General features: G+C 37.9%; 1 protein-coding gene across 2 annotated transcripts in view; it reads left to right on the plus strand.

Moving 5' to 3' along the window:
- The window catches only part of NT5C2 (5'-nucleotidase, cytosolic II), a 325894-nt gene that overhangs the window by 256911 nt on the left and 50890 nt on the right, over nt 1–18093 (plus strand). For both annotated transcript variants that reach the window (XM_053692454.1, XM_053692453.1), the window contains exons 9-12: nt 2873–2926; nt 8908–8991; nt 15772–15813; nt 17414–17521. In XM_053692454.1, the coding sequence (XP_053548429.1) occupies nt 2873–2926; nt 8908–8991; nt 15772–15813; nt 17414–17521 (288 nt within the window). The remainder of the gene's footprint in view (nt 1–2872; nt 2927–8907; nt 8992–15771; nt 15814–17413; nt 17522–18093) is intronic.

An 18093-nucleotide genomic window follows, 5' to 3' on the forward strand; every position in this document is an offset into this window, starting at 1 on the left:
CTTGGTCTTCACTGCACACTTTTACCAAATTTTACAAGTTTGATACTTTTGCTTCTTCTGAGGCTATTTTTGGGAGAAAGGTTTTGCAAGCCGTGGTGCCTTCCATTTAGGTGACCTGATTTGCTCCCTCCCTTCATCCGTGTCCTAAAGCTTTGGTATTGGTTCCCACAAGTAAGGATGACGCCGTGGACCGGACACACCTATGTTGGAGAAAACAGAATTTATGTTTACCTGATAAATTTCTTTCTCCAACGGTGTGTCCGGTCCACGGCCCGCCCTGGTTTTTTTAATCAGGTCTGATAATTTATTTTCTTTAACTACAGTCACCACGGTACCATATGGTTTCTCCTATGCTATTATTCCTCCTTAACGTCGGTCGAATGACTGGGGTAGGCGGAGCCTAGGAGGGATCATGTGACCAGCTTTGCTGGGCTCTTTGCCATTTCCTGTTGGGGAAGAGAATATCCCACAAGTAAGGATGACGCCGTGGACCGGACACACCGTTGGAGAAAGAAATTTATCAGGTAAACATAAATTCTGTTTTTTTTTAAAATTAAAAATAAAGATAATCCCTTTATAGCCCTTTCCCCAGTTTTGCTTAACCAACACGTTTGTATTAATATAATTTTTACCTCTGTGATTACCTTGTATCTAAGCCTCTGCAGACTGCTCCCTTATTTCAGTTCTTTTGACAGACTTGCATTTGAACCAATCAGTGCAGACTCATAAATAACTACATGGGAGTGAGCACAATCTTTATCTATATGGCACACATAAACTAGCGCTGTCTAGCTGTGAAAAATTGACAAAATGCACTGAGATAAGAGACAGCTTTCAAGGGCTTAGAAATTAGCATATGAGCCTACCTATGTTTAGCTATCAACAAAGAATACCAAGAGAACAAAGCAAATTAGATGATAAAAGTAAATTGGAAAGCTGTTTAAAATTGCATGCCCTATCCGAATCATGCAAGTTTAATATATTTTTTTTTATGTCACTGTGTATAGAGTGTGACCCTAAATTGTGCAGATAGAACAGTTTACGTGTTCTTTAGTGTCATCATGCAGTGTATTTGAAGGGCCTGCTGCTCTGGTGTGCGTCATAATAACCATAATTATATCCGCCAGTGATAATGACTAAGTACATCTTTAATATTGCTATAAAAAGCACAGACATGTAGGAAGCTTGTAGGGTAAGATGATTTAATTCTAAGCCTAAACACATTTACAGATAATAGCCTAAATATATTGTATCTATCCTTATTCCTATATATTTGCAATATCAGGTGATTCTGTAATAATTATAGTTAAAGGGACAGTCTACTCCAGAATTTTTATTGTTTAAAAAGGTAGATATTTCCTTTAATACCCATTCCCCAGTTTTGCATAACCAACACAGTTATATTAATACACTTTTTACCTCTATGATTACCTTGTATCTAAGCTTCTGCAGACTGACCCTTTTTCAGTTCTTTTGACAGACTTGCATTTAAGCCAATCAGTGCTGACTCCTAGGTAACTCCAGAGGCGTGAGCACAATTATATCTATATGGCACACATGAACTAATCCTCTCTAGCTGTGAAAAACTGTCAGATGCATTCAGATAAGAGGCGGCCTTCAAGGGCTTAGAAAATAGCATATGAGTCAACCTAGATTTAGCTTTCAACAAAGAATAGCAAGAAAACAAAGCAAATTTGATGATAAAAGTAATTTGGAAAATTGTTTAAAATTGCATGCTCTATCTGAATCATGAAAGTTTAATTTTGGCTAGACTGTCCCTTTAAAGGGTAGATATGTGCATTCAGAAGGCTGCTTGAATTTATTCTTGTGACACTGCAACACACTAGGATCTGGATTTGCACATGAATAAGTTTGGCACAGAAAATATTTACATTGTGTGGGTTGGCGGTTTAGGAGCTAATAGGTTAATTAGGTTTATTGCGATGTGGGGGTTTGACGGTTTAGGGGTTAATAGGTTAATTAGGTTTATTGCGATGTGGGGTGTTGGAGGTTTAGGAGTTAATAGGTTAATTAGGTTTATTGCGATGTGGGGGTTTGTCGGTTTAGAGGATAATAGGTTAATTGAGTTTATTGTGATGCGGGGGTTGGCGGTTTAGGGGTTAATATTTTAATTGTTATATGCGGATTAGGGGTTAATTACTTTATTATTTTGCGATGTTGGCGATTTCGGTGTTTGTTAATACTTTGTGCGGGAGGTTAGGTTTTTTTTTGTTATACTTAGTGCAGGCGTTTTTTTTTTTTAATTTCTTTCGGGCGGTTACGTGTTGTTCTGTGCAGTTCCTTTTTTCTTCTTTTTTGGGTGGGGGGGGATTTGTTTGCTTACGCATCGAGGTGGATTCCGAAAATGGCAGGGTGGTGAAAGAATCCAACCCTGCCATTTTCTGAATCCACCAGGATGCAGCTTGGCAGCCAACATTCCTTTCCTGTCGCTAACAGGCCTAGGCAGAAACGATACAATAATATACTTGCAGTTTTGGTAAAATGTCAGTTGCAAGCCTTTTCGACTTCAGTAAGTCTAAATTGATTCATCAAAGTAAAATACATGACGTTTGATCAGAATTCTTTAGAAAAAAACGTATCAAATATTTTATTTCCAAAAATCCTTATAGTCTTTATTGGATACATTTTTCTAAAGGAGTCTAATCTACCCCAGGTTGTTAATGCATTTGAAAAGTTATTGAATGTTTTGTTTTTTTTTCAGAACTACAGAAAAATCTTGTAATTATAAGGTGCTTTATGATCCTTTTAGATTTTATTTTCTGCAAAAATGGGATTCTGATTTCTTCTTGGACTGCATATTCTTTTTAAAATGACTTTTCATTATGTTATATATATTTTTATTTTTTTTTAGGGATCCCTCAAGGAGAAGACACTAGAGAATTTGCCAAAGTATGTTGTTAAAGATGTAAGTAGCTTTTTTTTTTTCTTCCTTCACACAAATAAGTATAATATGTAACTATAGGTGATTATAATAGAACATACGTAAGCAGTTGAATGTTCAAAATAATATTTAGTTATTGACTACTGCTCTCTAAAGTCAAATGCAAGACTGTTCAACCTGTGGTCTTGGGGGAGGGGCACCATGGGTTCCTTCAAGCACTTTTAATCTGGCCTCTGTTTCTCGATCCTACACTACTCCTCTGCCTATTTCCATTTGTAACATATAGTGCTTCACTTCTCTGAAACCAGCTCATTTCTTCATTCTTGAATTTTACAGAGCTTCTAACCACACTGCTTTTTGTTCGATAATCCCAGTCTGGAAGCTCTGTCTCACTATCCCCTTCTTCAGGAATTTTATGGTTCCACAGAGTAAAAACGGGGACTGCTCATCAATGCCCCAGACACTATTGGCCCCACCAAGACCATACCCCCCAACCTCATTGGGTAGTATGAGCTGATGCCTATGGTTCTGGTCATTGTGTAGGTTTAGACCTCTTAGTTTGCTATATAATCCCTCATTTATATATTATTCAGTGTCCTCCCCAGAATCTATTTAGGGTTAGATTACAAGTGGCTGGCATAATGTTCTGTGGAGAACACTGCATTTATATGGGGGACATTAAGTAGAAACATCCAGTCCCAGTGGCAGAACATATTAATTTGATACATCCTAAAGACAAATATAACTTTCAATTCTGTGCCATTGACAAGATTATACCAACACGCAGGAAATGTGATGTAAATATAATCCTCCTGCAAAGAGAATGCAAATGGATATATGATCCCCAGACGGTCTGAATGAAGCACTTTCTTTTAATATGTTAAAAATAAAAAATGACAACATTTTTGAATATATCTGAATAGAAACTCAGTCGCATATTTAGGCTCTTTTGTTTATTCATTAGATTTGATCTAAATTCTCACTAAAGCACATTAGCGTGAATCTAAGGGCTAGATTACAAGTGGAGCACTATCTTAACTTGCCCGTTTACTGGCGCACTTTAAATAACAAGTTATTACAAGTGGCTTGTTAATGCTTCCACAAGCTTGCGGTTTCAATTTGTGTTAAGCGCAAGTTTCAATTTGTGTTAAGCGCAATTAACCAGAGATCAGACCTCTGGTTAAATATAAACAGTTGCCCCAATTGCCCCCAAAATTAAAGAGAACAGTTCTTTCAAATAAATGAGCATGTTTAAAAAACACAAAACAAAACCACAAAGCAGTTATAAGGGGTTAAAGTGTGGGGAAGTGGGGTGTTGTGAATAAAACAAAAAAAAACTGCACCCAAAGTGCCTTTACATGGAGGTCAAGGGGTACTGTGTATTCACTATAAATAAATATATATGTATGTATATAAGCATATACATATTTATTTATTGCTTCCCAACACTGCGCGATTTGCCTCCTGTGCTGCGCTAGGTGGTTTTCCGCGTCTATCGCTTTGAAAACAAGGCTCTCATTGAAGCCCATGGAAGCACTCTTGTGAGCGATTGGCTTCCAGGAAATGCGCACGCGAGGTTGTGTTTGCATTGCACTGCACTTGTAATACCAGCGCACATTTACGTGCGCTGGTATTATTGAGTGGAGCACAAATATCACTCTCGCGCTTTATTACGCTCCACTCATAATCTAGCCCTAAGTGTTTAAAAAATAGTGAACACATATATGCACTACATAATAATTTGTTGACAAGTGGAATTATCATTATATAGTGGGATAAATACATATATCTAAGTAAAACACTCGCTATTATGCTATTTAATTAAAACATGAGTTTTACATCATAATCAAGAGTGATTGTTACTGTGTATATATATAAAAAAGTACCAACTGAATAATATACGTGACTGCGTGCTGCCAATCCTATGTCTAAATATAGTTTGCCGGCTTTTGAATCTATGTGACAAAAGAGGAAAGAGGATACTCCCTACTGAGTTAAAGGCGTCAGGTGTTGCCATGGAAACCCATCGCCTTAAAATAAGGAGCACACAAGACACACACCCTCACTCTGACAAAGTTATGTTGTCGATGAAACACATTGGTGGGGGGGCTTATACAAGCTATTGTTTTAGTGCGTGCAGCGTTTGAGCAGTTTGATTTGCAACACTGTGTTTGAATTTGACAAAATATAGCATTGAATTACTAACAATATGCCTGATAAAGCTGTTTGATTACTGAGTGTATGTGATACTAGCATTAGGGCACTTAGCCAGAAATCGTCGGCAGGGTCCCCCCCGATTGCTTGCATGCAGGAGGTTGCCTTTGAGCACCTAGGAATGAATGTGATGCATTATAGGGAAATCCATTCCCCCCATTCAGTGTTCTATGTTGAATGACATGCGTTGAATTTAAAACACTTGATTTCCTTGTGTGTGTGAGCCCTTCAGTGTCTTTGTTTATAACCCATTTTACAGTACACTATCCCTTTAATTTCCCACAAAATGCAAATAAAAAAAGAATGTGCTTTCATTATTTTGCTTGCTTGTTCTGCAATTCTCCTGTCTTCCCACCTCCCAACCAAATGACACTTGATCGTTTTCTGCACTAAAGGATTTGTGTGGTTAATGACCACGTGTCGCCACCCACAGAAATTCTTGAGCCTTAACTGAGGTCATCTTACTTCAATACCTAATCTCTAGATTTACTCTTTTTAAACTTTCATATATCATCTGATTTTTGGGTAAGTTACTGTGAAGAGAACGCTTTAATAGATAAGTGATTTTGCTTTTAAGCACTTTTACTACACGTAGGCTTTTATGGTAGATTTGTAAAATATATATGACATAGTTAATAGCTAATTGTAATAATAGTTTAACTTATCTTAAATGACATTACAATTTAAAAATGATATGCTTTAAATAATTGTCCCTTTAAGTAAGCATCAGTCATATCTAGCCTTACAAGTCAGTCCTGATCCATTAGGCAATATCTAGGAGGTGATTTTGCATTATGGAAAGCCAATAAAGGATTTAAAGATCTCAGATTTTTACAGTTAATTTGTTCAGCCAAGATTACTTTGCTTAAATAACTGCCCTAGGAAAAGGGTACCTTGTGTATATAGAGTGATTACTTTATAATACATTTATACACAAATCCCCCATCTACTAGAAATCTATTTATTCTGTAAAGAATAAATAGATAAGGAATGGTAGTCTGAACTGGAATGAGAACCATTGATCTAAATGTATTAAAACCCACTTTTTTTAATATGTAGCAAGTCTGCCACCAAATATGTTTGGGGAAAATTTTGAAAAAAATCTGGACACTTTTTGGTCACTGTTGTTCAAGAATAAGGTTTGAATTTTGAATCTCTGTTTCTGATTGGAAAAAAATTAAGGTTGATGGGTTGGGGGGGGTCATTTGTTCTGGTGATAGAATCTGTTCTGAGATTGGACCACCAGGGGCCGCTATCTTTCCTAGTAATGATTAAGATTTGAATTTAAAGAATTTCACTCCAAAGATTTTGTCTGTTCCAATGTGCTGACCATATTGACATCACCAAACAAGCCAGTAACTTTAGGACAAAAACTTTGTGATAGCCAAATCTGTAAATTTTTGGGTCAATGAGTCTCAATATTGTTTCAGCTCCACCACAATGCAGTTTTCACGCTGCGTGGAAGGCAAACTACTCTTGGAATCCATTCGCGCATGAGATAAGGATCGATCAGAGACTGATTCAGGTGTTTTTAGTAATGTCAAATTGTAGTAATGGGGCTAATGTCTTTTAATAATTGTATTGTGACAACATTCAGATATTTAACAGAACTCTTCATTATATTAATGCATAATGGATTCAATACATTTTATATTTTTGTGGTAAATATAGGACTTTAGGTCATGTTATGGGGTAGGAATGGTCTTAGGCAAATTCCTAATGAAGTGGTGTGCACACCCAATAATACAGGAGTTCTGCAATCTCTTGAGAAGGACACCACCTGCAGTTTTTAGTAATTTGTTTATATTATTTGAGGTTATGGTTTATAATAACGCAACTCTTCAAATTCCTCAACTAATGACATCAGACGAGTCATAGTTTCAAATATAACTTTTTTTAAATGCCATGGCCAGGAGCTGTCTTATCATGTTAATTGTGTTTCTGTAGATACAGAGGTCAGGTTATTAGTGAAAATCTGCCATAGAAAAATCACATATTTATCTTTTAAATACCATAGTCTAACAGGGATATAATTGGTGCCTTATGATATGACTCCTCAAATTTCTAAGTTGATGACGTCTAAAAAAAAAGTTTGAAACAGATACAGATAATACATCAGTTTCATAGCTATTAACTGTTTCAGTGTAAGGGTTAGAAGCTGTCTGTCTTGATAATAGCTTTTCTGTTGAAATAGAAATTAAAATGCCAGTAGAAATCAAGCAGATAACATTTTTGATTTTATTTTAAAGGCCTAAGGCTTATCCTTAGAGGGGATTTTTTTTTTAATTTTATTTAACTTTTTTAGTCTCTAGTTGACTCAGACAGACTAAAAGTGGCTGTGGATTTTCCTGTGGCTCGGACATTATGTAATAAAATAAAACTAATACAATCTGATATATATAGTAACTAAACAGTAGAAATACATTTGAAAATGTCAACTTAGAATAAAGTAGTTAATATTACTGTGCCAGGTATATAAAAATTACATCAAATTAATATTAGTACAAGATCATAGAATAAATCTGTAGAAATGCAATTAATCAAATATAAAATAATAGCAAATAATGAAACCAGTTGTTAAAATATTTTGGGCCAGATTACGAGTGGAGCAGAATTTATCGCTCGCGCGATAACTCTGCTACAAGTACGTTTTTTTGCACGCGTCGGGTAGTGCTTGTATTACAAGTTGAAAGTAAAAAGTTTTCGCTTTCACGTTAACCCGATGCACGTAAAAACTCAAAGTTAGAATATCGTGACCACGTTGACGTATTCCCCCTAGAAGTCAATAGAGCAAAAAAAGTGGGGAAAAAGCCCTTCTCTCGCACAAACCCAATGGCATATTCTCAAGGGCGCTAACCCTATATTAATATTTTACATTACAATTTTCTTCATATGCAAAAATATGTTTTAGTTGTTCATAATGCATATTTCTATATAGAGCTGATGGTATTTTGGTGTGTGTGTGTATATATATATATATATATATATATATATATTTAGAATATTTAAATATATATAGGTATAGATATATACAGATATATAAAGGAATGTCTATTTATAAAACACATTCTGCTATGCGCAGAACTTTGGAATGTGAAATATTGACATAAATACACAGTATAACACTTTATTAAAAATGAATATTGCATAAAAATACTTAAACATGTTTTCATCTACTTAAAGGGCTCCAATGCACTATATATATATATATATATATATATATATATATATATATATATATATATATATATATATATATATATATATATATATACACACACACACACATATTTAGACATCTGTATTTATGTATCTCTATGTTAAAGCCCTCATATATTTGAGCCCTTATAATATTTTTGTGCAATATGTTTTTAAACAATTTTATTAGCTAGTGTTGTTATGAGTGTAACTGTACTTTTAAATGTATTTTGATGTGTTTTGTGACACTCTGAGATTGCGCTATCTCGATGCATTAAATTCAATTGCGCTCAAGCAATCATGCTTCATCTGATGCGCACATACGGCTGTAGATATCGCTCGCAATTAACTGTAAGCATGCCACTAGTAATCTGGCCCTAATTTGCTAAATCTACTGTATATGGGTATTTTTTTTTTGTTGCTGTCATCATTTGAAATTTATTTTTTACAAATTATATTTTAATTTTTTTTTTTTTACAGTGTGTATCTATTTCTTTTAATAAAACAATACAAATCAAATACTAAGCTTTATATTTTTATAGTGTGATACAATCAACAGATTTAAAAACATTTTTCTCTCTTTTTTTCTTTAGTCAAAGCTTCCGTTGCTTTTGAGTCGAATTACTGAGATTGGGAAAGTGTTCCTGGTGACAAACAGTGATTACAAATATACCCATGTAAGTTTTAGTTAAATACTATTCATAGCTCTCAAAAGAGTCCTATAGATGGAAAAACAACAGATAGAGGATACCACACAACGTTACCTAAATCTGGCCCTGTTATATATTTTTAGGAAATATAATAGTTGTGTGTTTAATAGTCATACATTTATATGCAGCCCTTAAAGGGACATAAACACTTTGAGATAGGAACATAAAATGATAAATTATATACTATAATATATATATATACTTCTTCTTAAATGGAAAGAGTCCACAGCTGCATTCATTACTTTTGGGAAACCAGAACCTGGCCACCAGGAGGAGGCAAAGACACCCCAGCCAAAGGCCCAAACACTCCTCCCACTCCCCTCATCCCCCAGTCATTCTTTGCCTTTCGTCCCAGGAGGTTGGCAGAGACGTGTCATAATTTTTTAATTTTTGTTTTTTGTCTCTTATGGAGGGTAATACTCTTCGGCATGGGACAGGAGTTTTTAAGGGTTAGAAAATAATGCAGAATTTAACCTAACTAAAACACATTATTATAACAACTATGATATATTAAAACTGTTTGTGGTGAAAATCGAAGCTTCTAAATACAATTATTTTTATTTTAAAATTGTTATGAAAAAGAGGGATAATGACCACCCACAAAAGGAGGTGTAGTTTATGTTAATCCTGCTACCACCCCCCCCCCCCCATCCAATGGCATAGCGTTTGGGTCCCTTGATTTTAATATTAATTTCAGCTCACAGCGCATGCGCACTTGCTTAATAAGGAATTTGCATGCGCACTACAGCGGCCATATTTGTAGTTTGTAAGTAATTTGTAGTACTCCATATAACATGCTCGTTAGTCTAGGGGTACTTTGTGTACTTACCTCAAACGACACTGCTAAATCTGCTGCCGCTCCTTCCTGTTCAACTTCCATGGTCCCAGAACTTCAGCGCTCTGGTGCGCCACTCACAATTAACATGTCCACCCAGCATCTGGCACTTGGATTGTGATGCGCAGCTAGAGAAAGTAGAGGAGGGATGAATCTGCGCAAGCGTGGGCAATAGAATAATAATTTTAATGCGCATTCGGGCCGCCATGAGTTCTACCTTGGTAGAACATCATAATAGGGCTCATATAATGAGCAAAAAATGGGTTTGGCACAGTAGTGATTTTATAAATAAAATAACAAGAAAATGAAAGAAAACTTTAAATAGGTACCAATTAGAAATAGGTTTATTATTTACAGAAGTTTTGAACAAGTTAAAGAAGTTTTTTGGGTTTACTATCCCTTTAAGTAGTCCTGTCAGTCTCTCAGTATGGCTTGGATGAAAGTTAGAGTCCGGAGATGCAGGGAGAGTCTTTCTGCGAAACCATCCCGACTCATATTAACAGCTCCTCAAGTAATCAGCGTTATCGAACTTCGCTCCGCTGCCTGCTTTCTTCTCTCAAATCCATGGCGGAGGCGATGCCACTATTCATCACACTTGAAAGGCCGTGTTCCTGTTCCACGGCGTAGATTCCGGTAAGATTGTTTCATTTTACTTTATCGTCAATGTACTGTAATGTGAATGTTTTCCCGAGAGGTTGCACACCTTTGTGGGTCTAACTATATGACATAAGGGTCTCGGTGAGTGTCTGTTAGTGTTATGGAATCGAGGGTTAATATCTCCTGAAGGGGGGTTATTGAACAGGGGGGTTTATAATCATGTTTGTTATGTGTTTCAACCTGCTTTTGTGTGATGTTTATGGGATCGTGTCTGGAACTTTGAGGCCTTTGGAAGTGACGCAGCCTTTTGGTTGGGCGCTCTTTTTTGGACTATTCGGTTCACCTTGTGTTTGGGCGTGGTTCCGTTCTGTTCCGTTCCACATTTCCGCATTCCTGACTGTGTGGCGAAGGAGATATTCTAGTCCGCAGGGGTCTGGTCATAGTAGGTGGTGAGTGCCCTAGCCATTGTGGGTGTCAGGTGCCGTTTTGTTTTCATACATAGTCCATATTGATATTCCCTCTAGCCAATTATGGGGGATTCTGATGCTGAGACTGTGCTCGTTTCAGATTCAGTTATGGAGGATTCTGATACCGAGACTATTTCGATTTCAGATTCTTTGTCCGGTGATGAATCCGGATTGGCCTCGTTGACGCATGTCAACCAGTTTTGTTCCGTATGCCATTTCAGAGCGTCTGGTTCCTCGGGCTCGGGGAATCAAGGGACTGCTGAGCCATCCGCCTCTTGGGGTCCTGTACTCTGAGAGGTGAGTTCCCTACCAATTCATACTTCTACACATGCGGGTAACCCAGTTTCTGATTCCTCCATGCAGGGTGGCTTGTTCCACCCGGAGGTTGCAGCATGTTTTCACTTCCAGATATTGTTGGCGATTGTTCGTCTGCAGAGTCCAGACGCTTCTTTGAGAATGTACTCGTGCCCTATTGTCCTGGCCTTGGGGAGGGCCTCTACAGTTCCACGCGGGTGTAACTGTCCCTGAGTGTTTTGCCTTTCGTTACAGGATTGCGCGCCTTTGCGTATTGCTCAGACATGTTTTTCAGTTATTGAATGATCCTATGGTTACCAGATACGGGAATTTTCAGTCTGCTAATTCAAATGGTGCACCGCATTAGACATGTGGGGATGAAGTAATCTCCTGATTGTCATTTGTTTGAGATCTTTCCCAGTTTTTGAAAGATAGGGTTCCGTTTGGCTGGTCCTGCGGGTATGCCTGTGTTTTTTTGGGTGTTAACCTCCGGGTTGCCTTATATTTTATTTATATCCGATGGGATGTCTTTTATTTGTTTTTGTTTACTTCGGGAACCTTCTGTGATTGATACTCTTTATAACTTCTTCAGACTTATGTTAAAAATGTCTGTTTTCTGTTTTTCCCCTATGAGGGAGAATTTATGCAGCTTGCTGGTTAGGACCCTAGGTGCAGGCTAGTCCTGTCGGGTTCGTTCAGTCTTGCGGCTGTTCAGACACGTGGCGCTGTTCTGCTCGGCTGGTTCGGTAGAAGCGCAGAGTGCTTAGGTTATCTAGATACAGCTCTTGACGTGTACTGTCTGAGTTATAAGAGACCTTTGGGTTTTCTTCCATTGTCTCCGGGTGCGTTGGATATCCTTTTCCGGGTGATGGTTGTTCCCTGCGGGGACTTTGCTTAGCTCGGGTTTTTCCGGAGCTGGGTAGGCTTTGTGCCTTTCTCTTCCTTGTGTCCTCTGCTTGTGTGGAGGGGATAGGGAGACTAGTCCTGCTAGTAGGATTTTTTTGGACCTCAAGGTATCCCTTGGTTGTCCTGAGGCTCTGAGAAGTATCTTCATACGACTTCTAGCCTTGCTCCTTGTAGCGTTGGACTTTAGCTAGTGGTGGTTCCTTACTTTGGTCGGGGCTTTGAGTTCTTCTTGCTATCCAGATTCTCTGGATATGCTTCCATATCCCTTGTGTCTGGCTTTTTGGCCAGCTGGGGTGTTAAGTTCCTAGGGTAAGGTTTGCCTGAACTATTAGGTGCCTGGACCTGTTTTTCTCCCTGAGACTTCCAGTTGCTGAAGCTTCGCTTGGCCTTTCTCCCGACCCAGTCTTGGGTGGTTTTGGAGTCTTGGATCTCAGGGCTGGTCGGGGTGTTCCACGGTAGTGGAAACTTGGGCTATGTCCTTGGTCCATCTACCTAACCTAGCCATGGTTGGCCAGGTTTTCGGAGTATTTTTTTTACTTGAATAGCAGAATAGAATAGCCTGTGTCATCTGTTGGTTAGCTGTGTGGCTTGCGCCTCAAGGGTTGTTGGTTCATACCCCGCTACTGGCGCTGGAAGTCCAATTTCTGGTGCACCTTAGGGTTGCATTCCCCTGGTCAGCTTGCCAGTGTTCCCGTGGATTCCCTGCTCTGCAGGCAAATGGTTTGGCTGTGCCTCTGCTTGGCAAGCTACTTGAAGTGGGGTCCTTTTCTAGGACATCTGTGTTGGGAATTTCTCTTCACATTAGCCAGTGATTTCGGGCCTTGAGCCCTTCCAGCATCATCCCTTTCCTTTATGGGATATTCTCCTCCCTATGGAGATAGAGTCCTTGCTTGGGGCGTCTTCTGGATGGGAGGCGGAAAGATGGGATTGGTTCCCCATGGGGTCAGACTTGTTGGGCCTTTATTTTGATAGATCCTTAGGTCTATGCCCTTGTTGTCTGTTTTTTCGGAGTCGGGTTGTACTGTACTCTGTGGGGATATCTGTGCTATCCTTACGCTCGTTCCTGTACCTGTTTCAGGATTCTTTTGTTCCCCTGTCTTGGATCCCTGAGGCTGGGTTGGTCCAGCTGGGTGTGGGTCTGCAGGTCAGGATGGCCGAGCGGTCTAAGGCGCTGCGTTCAGTTTGCAGTCTCCTCTGGATGTGTGAGCCTTGTTGAGTCTATCCTGTTAGCCCAGTCTGCTTGGGTATAGATTTTCCTTTCAACTTGCTCCATTGATTTCAGAAAAGGGTTGACTCTTCCTTCGGGTTCTGAGGGTATACTCCTCTTCTCGGGGGGCCTCGATTGAGGTTTTGTGTTCCCCTTTTTAGGGACCTGTGTGTAGGTCCGGCGACTTAGGTTCCCTGGAGCGTGCCCTCTGTCTGGGGGTTGCTTTTGAGGTCTGTTTCTTGCTTGACTGCTTCTTCCTCCTCGCAAGTACCGTCTGTGTCGTCCTGTTATGGACTCTGTGTTCTAAAACACAGAGTCCATAACAGGACGACACAGACGGTGTGTCGTCCTCCTGGGTGTAATACACTCTCCTGGGTGTATTACACACTTTTCATGGCGAATGCTTTGGTATTCTATGGTCAGACACTGGGAGGACTTTGCCTCTTCAGTTGCATTCCGTACTAGCAGGATGTTGGAGAGACGTCTTTTCTGTCTCTGTGCCCAGTCATATCCCGGGTTTCGCTTTGTATACGCGTGGCCTCCTTCCTCAGTTTGTGCCCCTTTGGGTCTCTGTGAGCTGGGCTCACTCTTGGAGGTGTTCTTTTTTGTATTAGGGGACCTTTCGGTTTCCTTGGTTCTCCTTTGCCTTGTCCCCTTGGAGGTTTCGGCTGGTGTCTCCTTCATTTGTGGGGGATGAGCAGTGGGGGACCGCCTGTTGGACGACTGTGTCTCCTGGAGGACTATTGGCTCAGTCAAGTCAGTTTGCAGTCTCTAGTTTGGCTTCTGGACTGACTGCGAGTCAGTGTCTTTGGGGCTTTTCTTCTTAAAATTTTCTCAGCTTCGGACGAAGCAGGGCTTTTATTGGGTAGAGGTTTAGTCCTGGTGCCCTCAGTATGGGCCGCCTATTGTACCCTCCCGTCTTGGCATTCAGTGTCCTCTATAGCTTGGGTATTGTTTTCCCAAAAGTAATGAATGCAGCTGTGCACTCTTTCCATTTAAGAAGAAAAACATAAATTATGCTTACCTGATAACTGGACATCTGTGGAAATTAATCACAAAGAAAAGAGGGCGCCTCCTAGTGCAATATTGCAAGATAATAAACAAAAAATAGAATTTGTGCAAGAAAAATACTCACAAAATAAGCAGCACCTATGTGCTGATTGGGGAAGGCTGGGGAATCACAGTGACCCAGCTACACTGATCCAGCGTTTGGATGATGGAGCTTGAATGGAAACAAATGTAGAATCTGAACAAGAAATCAAAAAAGAGAAGGTGGAGCACCTCCTAGTGCAATATTGTAATATAAATGGCACAAATGGACAAAATTGAAGATTGTATACTCACAAAGGGAGCAGCACCTATGTGCTGATTGAGGCAGGCTGGGGAATCACAGTGACTACTACAGTTGGATACCTAGGTATCATCAACAGGTTTGGTTACCTGATAATTTCCTTTGAAATTTCCTTTGAAAGAGTCCCCGTAATTTTATGTGGGGCGTCCTTATTATTCTTCTGGCACCTTTCACCCTGATATTTCTTCTACTGTTCTTTGTTCCTCGGCAAAATGACTGGGGGATGAGGGGAGTGGGAGGAGTGTTTGGGCCTTTGACTGGGGTGTCTTTGCCTCCTTCTGGTGGCCAGGTTCTTGTTTCCCAAAAGTAATGAATGCAGCTGTGGACTCTTTCCATCAGAAGAAAAGGAGATTATCAGGTAAGCATAATTTATGTTATGTTTTTTATATATATATATATATATATATATATATATATATATATATATAGTATAGTATAGTATAGTATATATAAACTCTGCAGTATACTTTCATTTTTTATTTTGTCCCCTTTTCCTGTAATTTTATTGTGAAATTGGGAGTTTGGCCACAGCAGAGAAGGTAACCTAAATTACAACATAGCAGCTACTATTGTTTTATAGACACTAAAACTTTATACTTAATTTGTCAATATTTTAACAGCTAATGAAACTTTAAAAAAATACATCTACATGTAATTCTCAGACAAATCTTTTCTTTGAATGCTTCATTCTATCTAGCAGTTGTTTAGTCTTTAATGTCCCTTTAAAGCTTGTAAAGTATTGCTCTGCGGCCCCATGTGCTAGGAAGTTGGCCATCACTCAGGTAGGGGATTCAATTTTGAATTCAACATCTAAATGAAATGAAATCATTTTTTAACAGAATTCTAGTGATTCTCATCTCTGTTGACAGCTGATACCATATGGTGTTTTTTACAGCTTATCATTCCTTCGTGAACAGCGCTTAGAGGTTTTGCTTTAGTTTGTTACAAATTAAGAATGTTTATTGTGTAAACGTAAATCACAGTGATACTATATTTATTTTTTTTACTTTTTCTCTTCTCTATGCATCATTTTACTGTAATTTGTGATATCTTATTTAACAAACATATTTTTTATTCTATTTTCTTCCAGAAAATGATGACATTTCTCTTTGATTTCCCACATGGACCAAAGGTACTGTTTTTTTTGTTTCACAAAATGATATAAATGGAATATAAATAAAATGAATGAACAAATTTATATATATATGGTAAAAAATAATAAACATTTAAAAAGACACTTGGAGTAGAGTGTATTCGCAAAACTGTGCTTCATTTATTAAAATGTTTAAAATGTGATACAGTTCTCCCTTAATTTAACAGATACCGCAAGAAGCAATTTTAATTTAAAGCATCAAATAGTAAAACCTAGATTGAAAAAATAAATAAATTACTTATTAGAAAGAAAATGATCTTCTTAAACTGGCTCAAAAGATTGTTTATGTCCAAACATTGTTTATGATTTTATTAAAAATTAAAAAATTAAGACATGATTTATCATAAAGTTTATTCTCAGTAAACATTCAAACAAATGGCAAATTTCCTCAGATACATTTTAGCTTATCCAGGGCTAGTAAAAATTTGCAGCAGTTGAGTAAATAAAAAAGGTTTTGGCATATCAAACATTGACTGATATAGACTGTGCGTATATATATATATATATATATATATATATATATATATATATATATATATATATATATATGTGTGTGTGTGTATATGTTTCTGTAATAAACAAAACCGTAAATCAGAGAAGGCTAGATAAATGGTACCTTAAGTAGCAAAGAGGAACGCTCCGATGTCTCCTCCGGAGCCGTTGTATTGAACAGCCGGTTGCCAAACGAACTCCCGCTGACAGTTAATAAAAGTATCACAAAATGTTCACCTCCAATGATGCAAAAAGGTACACAAAGTATCTGAGGAGTAAAGGCACTGAACTATTTGGAAAATGTATAAAACATACCTTAATTTAGATTCATGTTAAAACATAAGTCTTACGGAAAAGACAGTGACCTGGAGGAGTGTAGGTACTAGCGGAATGTGACATCATTGGACGCATTTCACGTGTTTCTGGCGTTTTCTTAAAGATAGGTGTGAGGTATTACTCTGCCTTCTTTCCTTGAGAATATATTCTGTTAACTCATCAAAGATAAAAGGAGTACGTTTGAAAAACAAATAAGCCCAGAAACGTATTAATAAGGTGAAATTTTATCTATATTTGTTGATGCAGGTGGCAGTGCTCTTAGTATAGTTTAAGGACTTTGTCACATTCTAAATTGAAATAGACAATATTAGCCATTATGTAATATTGCTATTCTGTGTCCTTTCTTTGCTCTTTGGCTTTAAAGTTTAATGGCTTTTCTTATAATATCATTTTTTTTTTTATAATCTTTGCTCAGTTTTTAACTTAACTACGTTATTTGGCGTGTAAACACTATTTTTGTGTTATTAGTCTTACCAGTGGATCCGTGTTCTTTTGAGATTATAGCCTGTGGGTTTGATTGGTGACTTTTCTGCTTGGTGACATTTATTCATTCAGTGACCTATTTCCACAATTCATTTTATCATGAATGGAAACATCCTACAGACTGGTTGTGTTGGTCAGAAGAAGACAGCTGAAGATAGCTGGTAGACGAATAAAAACATAAAGACAAAAGACATTCTTTTCAGCGAGTATAACGAGCAAGCTGTAAATAAATCACTGAAGATTAAATTATATGTTTTGTGTCTTGCAGCCTGGGAGTCAACACCGGCCTTGGCAATCCTATTTTGATTTAATTTTAGTTGATGCACGTAAACCTCTGTTCTTTGGGGAAGGAACAGTCTTGAGACAAGTGGATAATGTAAGTAGAGTCAAGTTCTATATCAATGTTTAAAATCAATCAAATATATATTCTGTGAGGATTCAGTGTATATCAGATCAGGTTTAACAATCTAAATGGCAGACTTACTGATTAACCACTCAGCTGAAGCAAGATATCCAGAAATATGGGTAAATACATTGTGCTTAAAGGGACAGGAAACTTCAAAATTGTCTTTCATGATTTGGATAGAACATACAATTTTAAAGAACTTTCCAATTTACTTCTATTATCAAATTTGCTTCATTCCCTTGTTATCCTTTGCTGAAGGAACAGCATTACACTACTGGCAGCTAGATTAACGCATCTAGTTAGCCAATCACAAGAGACAAATGTCTGCAGGCATTAATTAGCAGCTATCTCCAACTAGTGTAGGATATGTGCATATTATTTTTCAACAAGGGATACCAAGAGAACAAAGCACATTTAAAAATAGAAGTGAATTTAAAAGTGTCTTAAAATTACATGCTCTGTCTGAATCATGCAAGTTTAATTTTGACTTTCCTATCCCTTTAATGTAATTTGTACCATACCCTTAATACATACAGTAAAAA

The sequence above is a fragment of the Bombina bombina genome, chromosome 9 (genome assembly GCF_027579735.1).
Source record: "Bombina bombina isolate aBomBom1 chromosome 9, aBomBom1.pri, whole genome shotgun sequence".
NCBI lineage: Eukaryota > Metazoa > Chordata > Amphibia > Anura > Bombinatoridae > Bombina > Bombina bombina.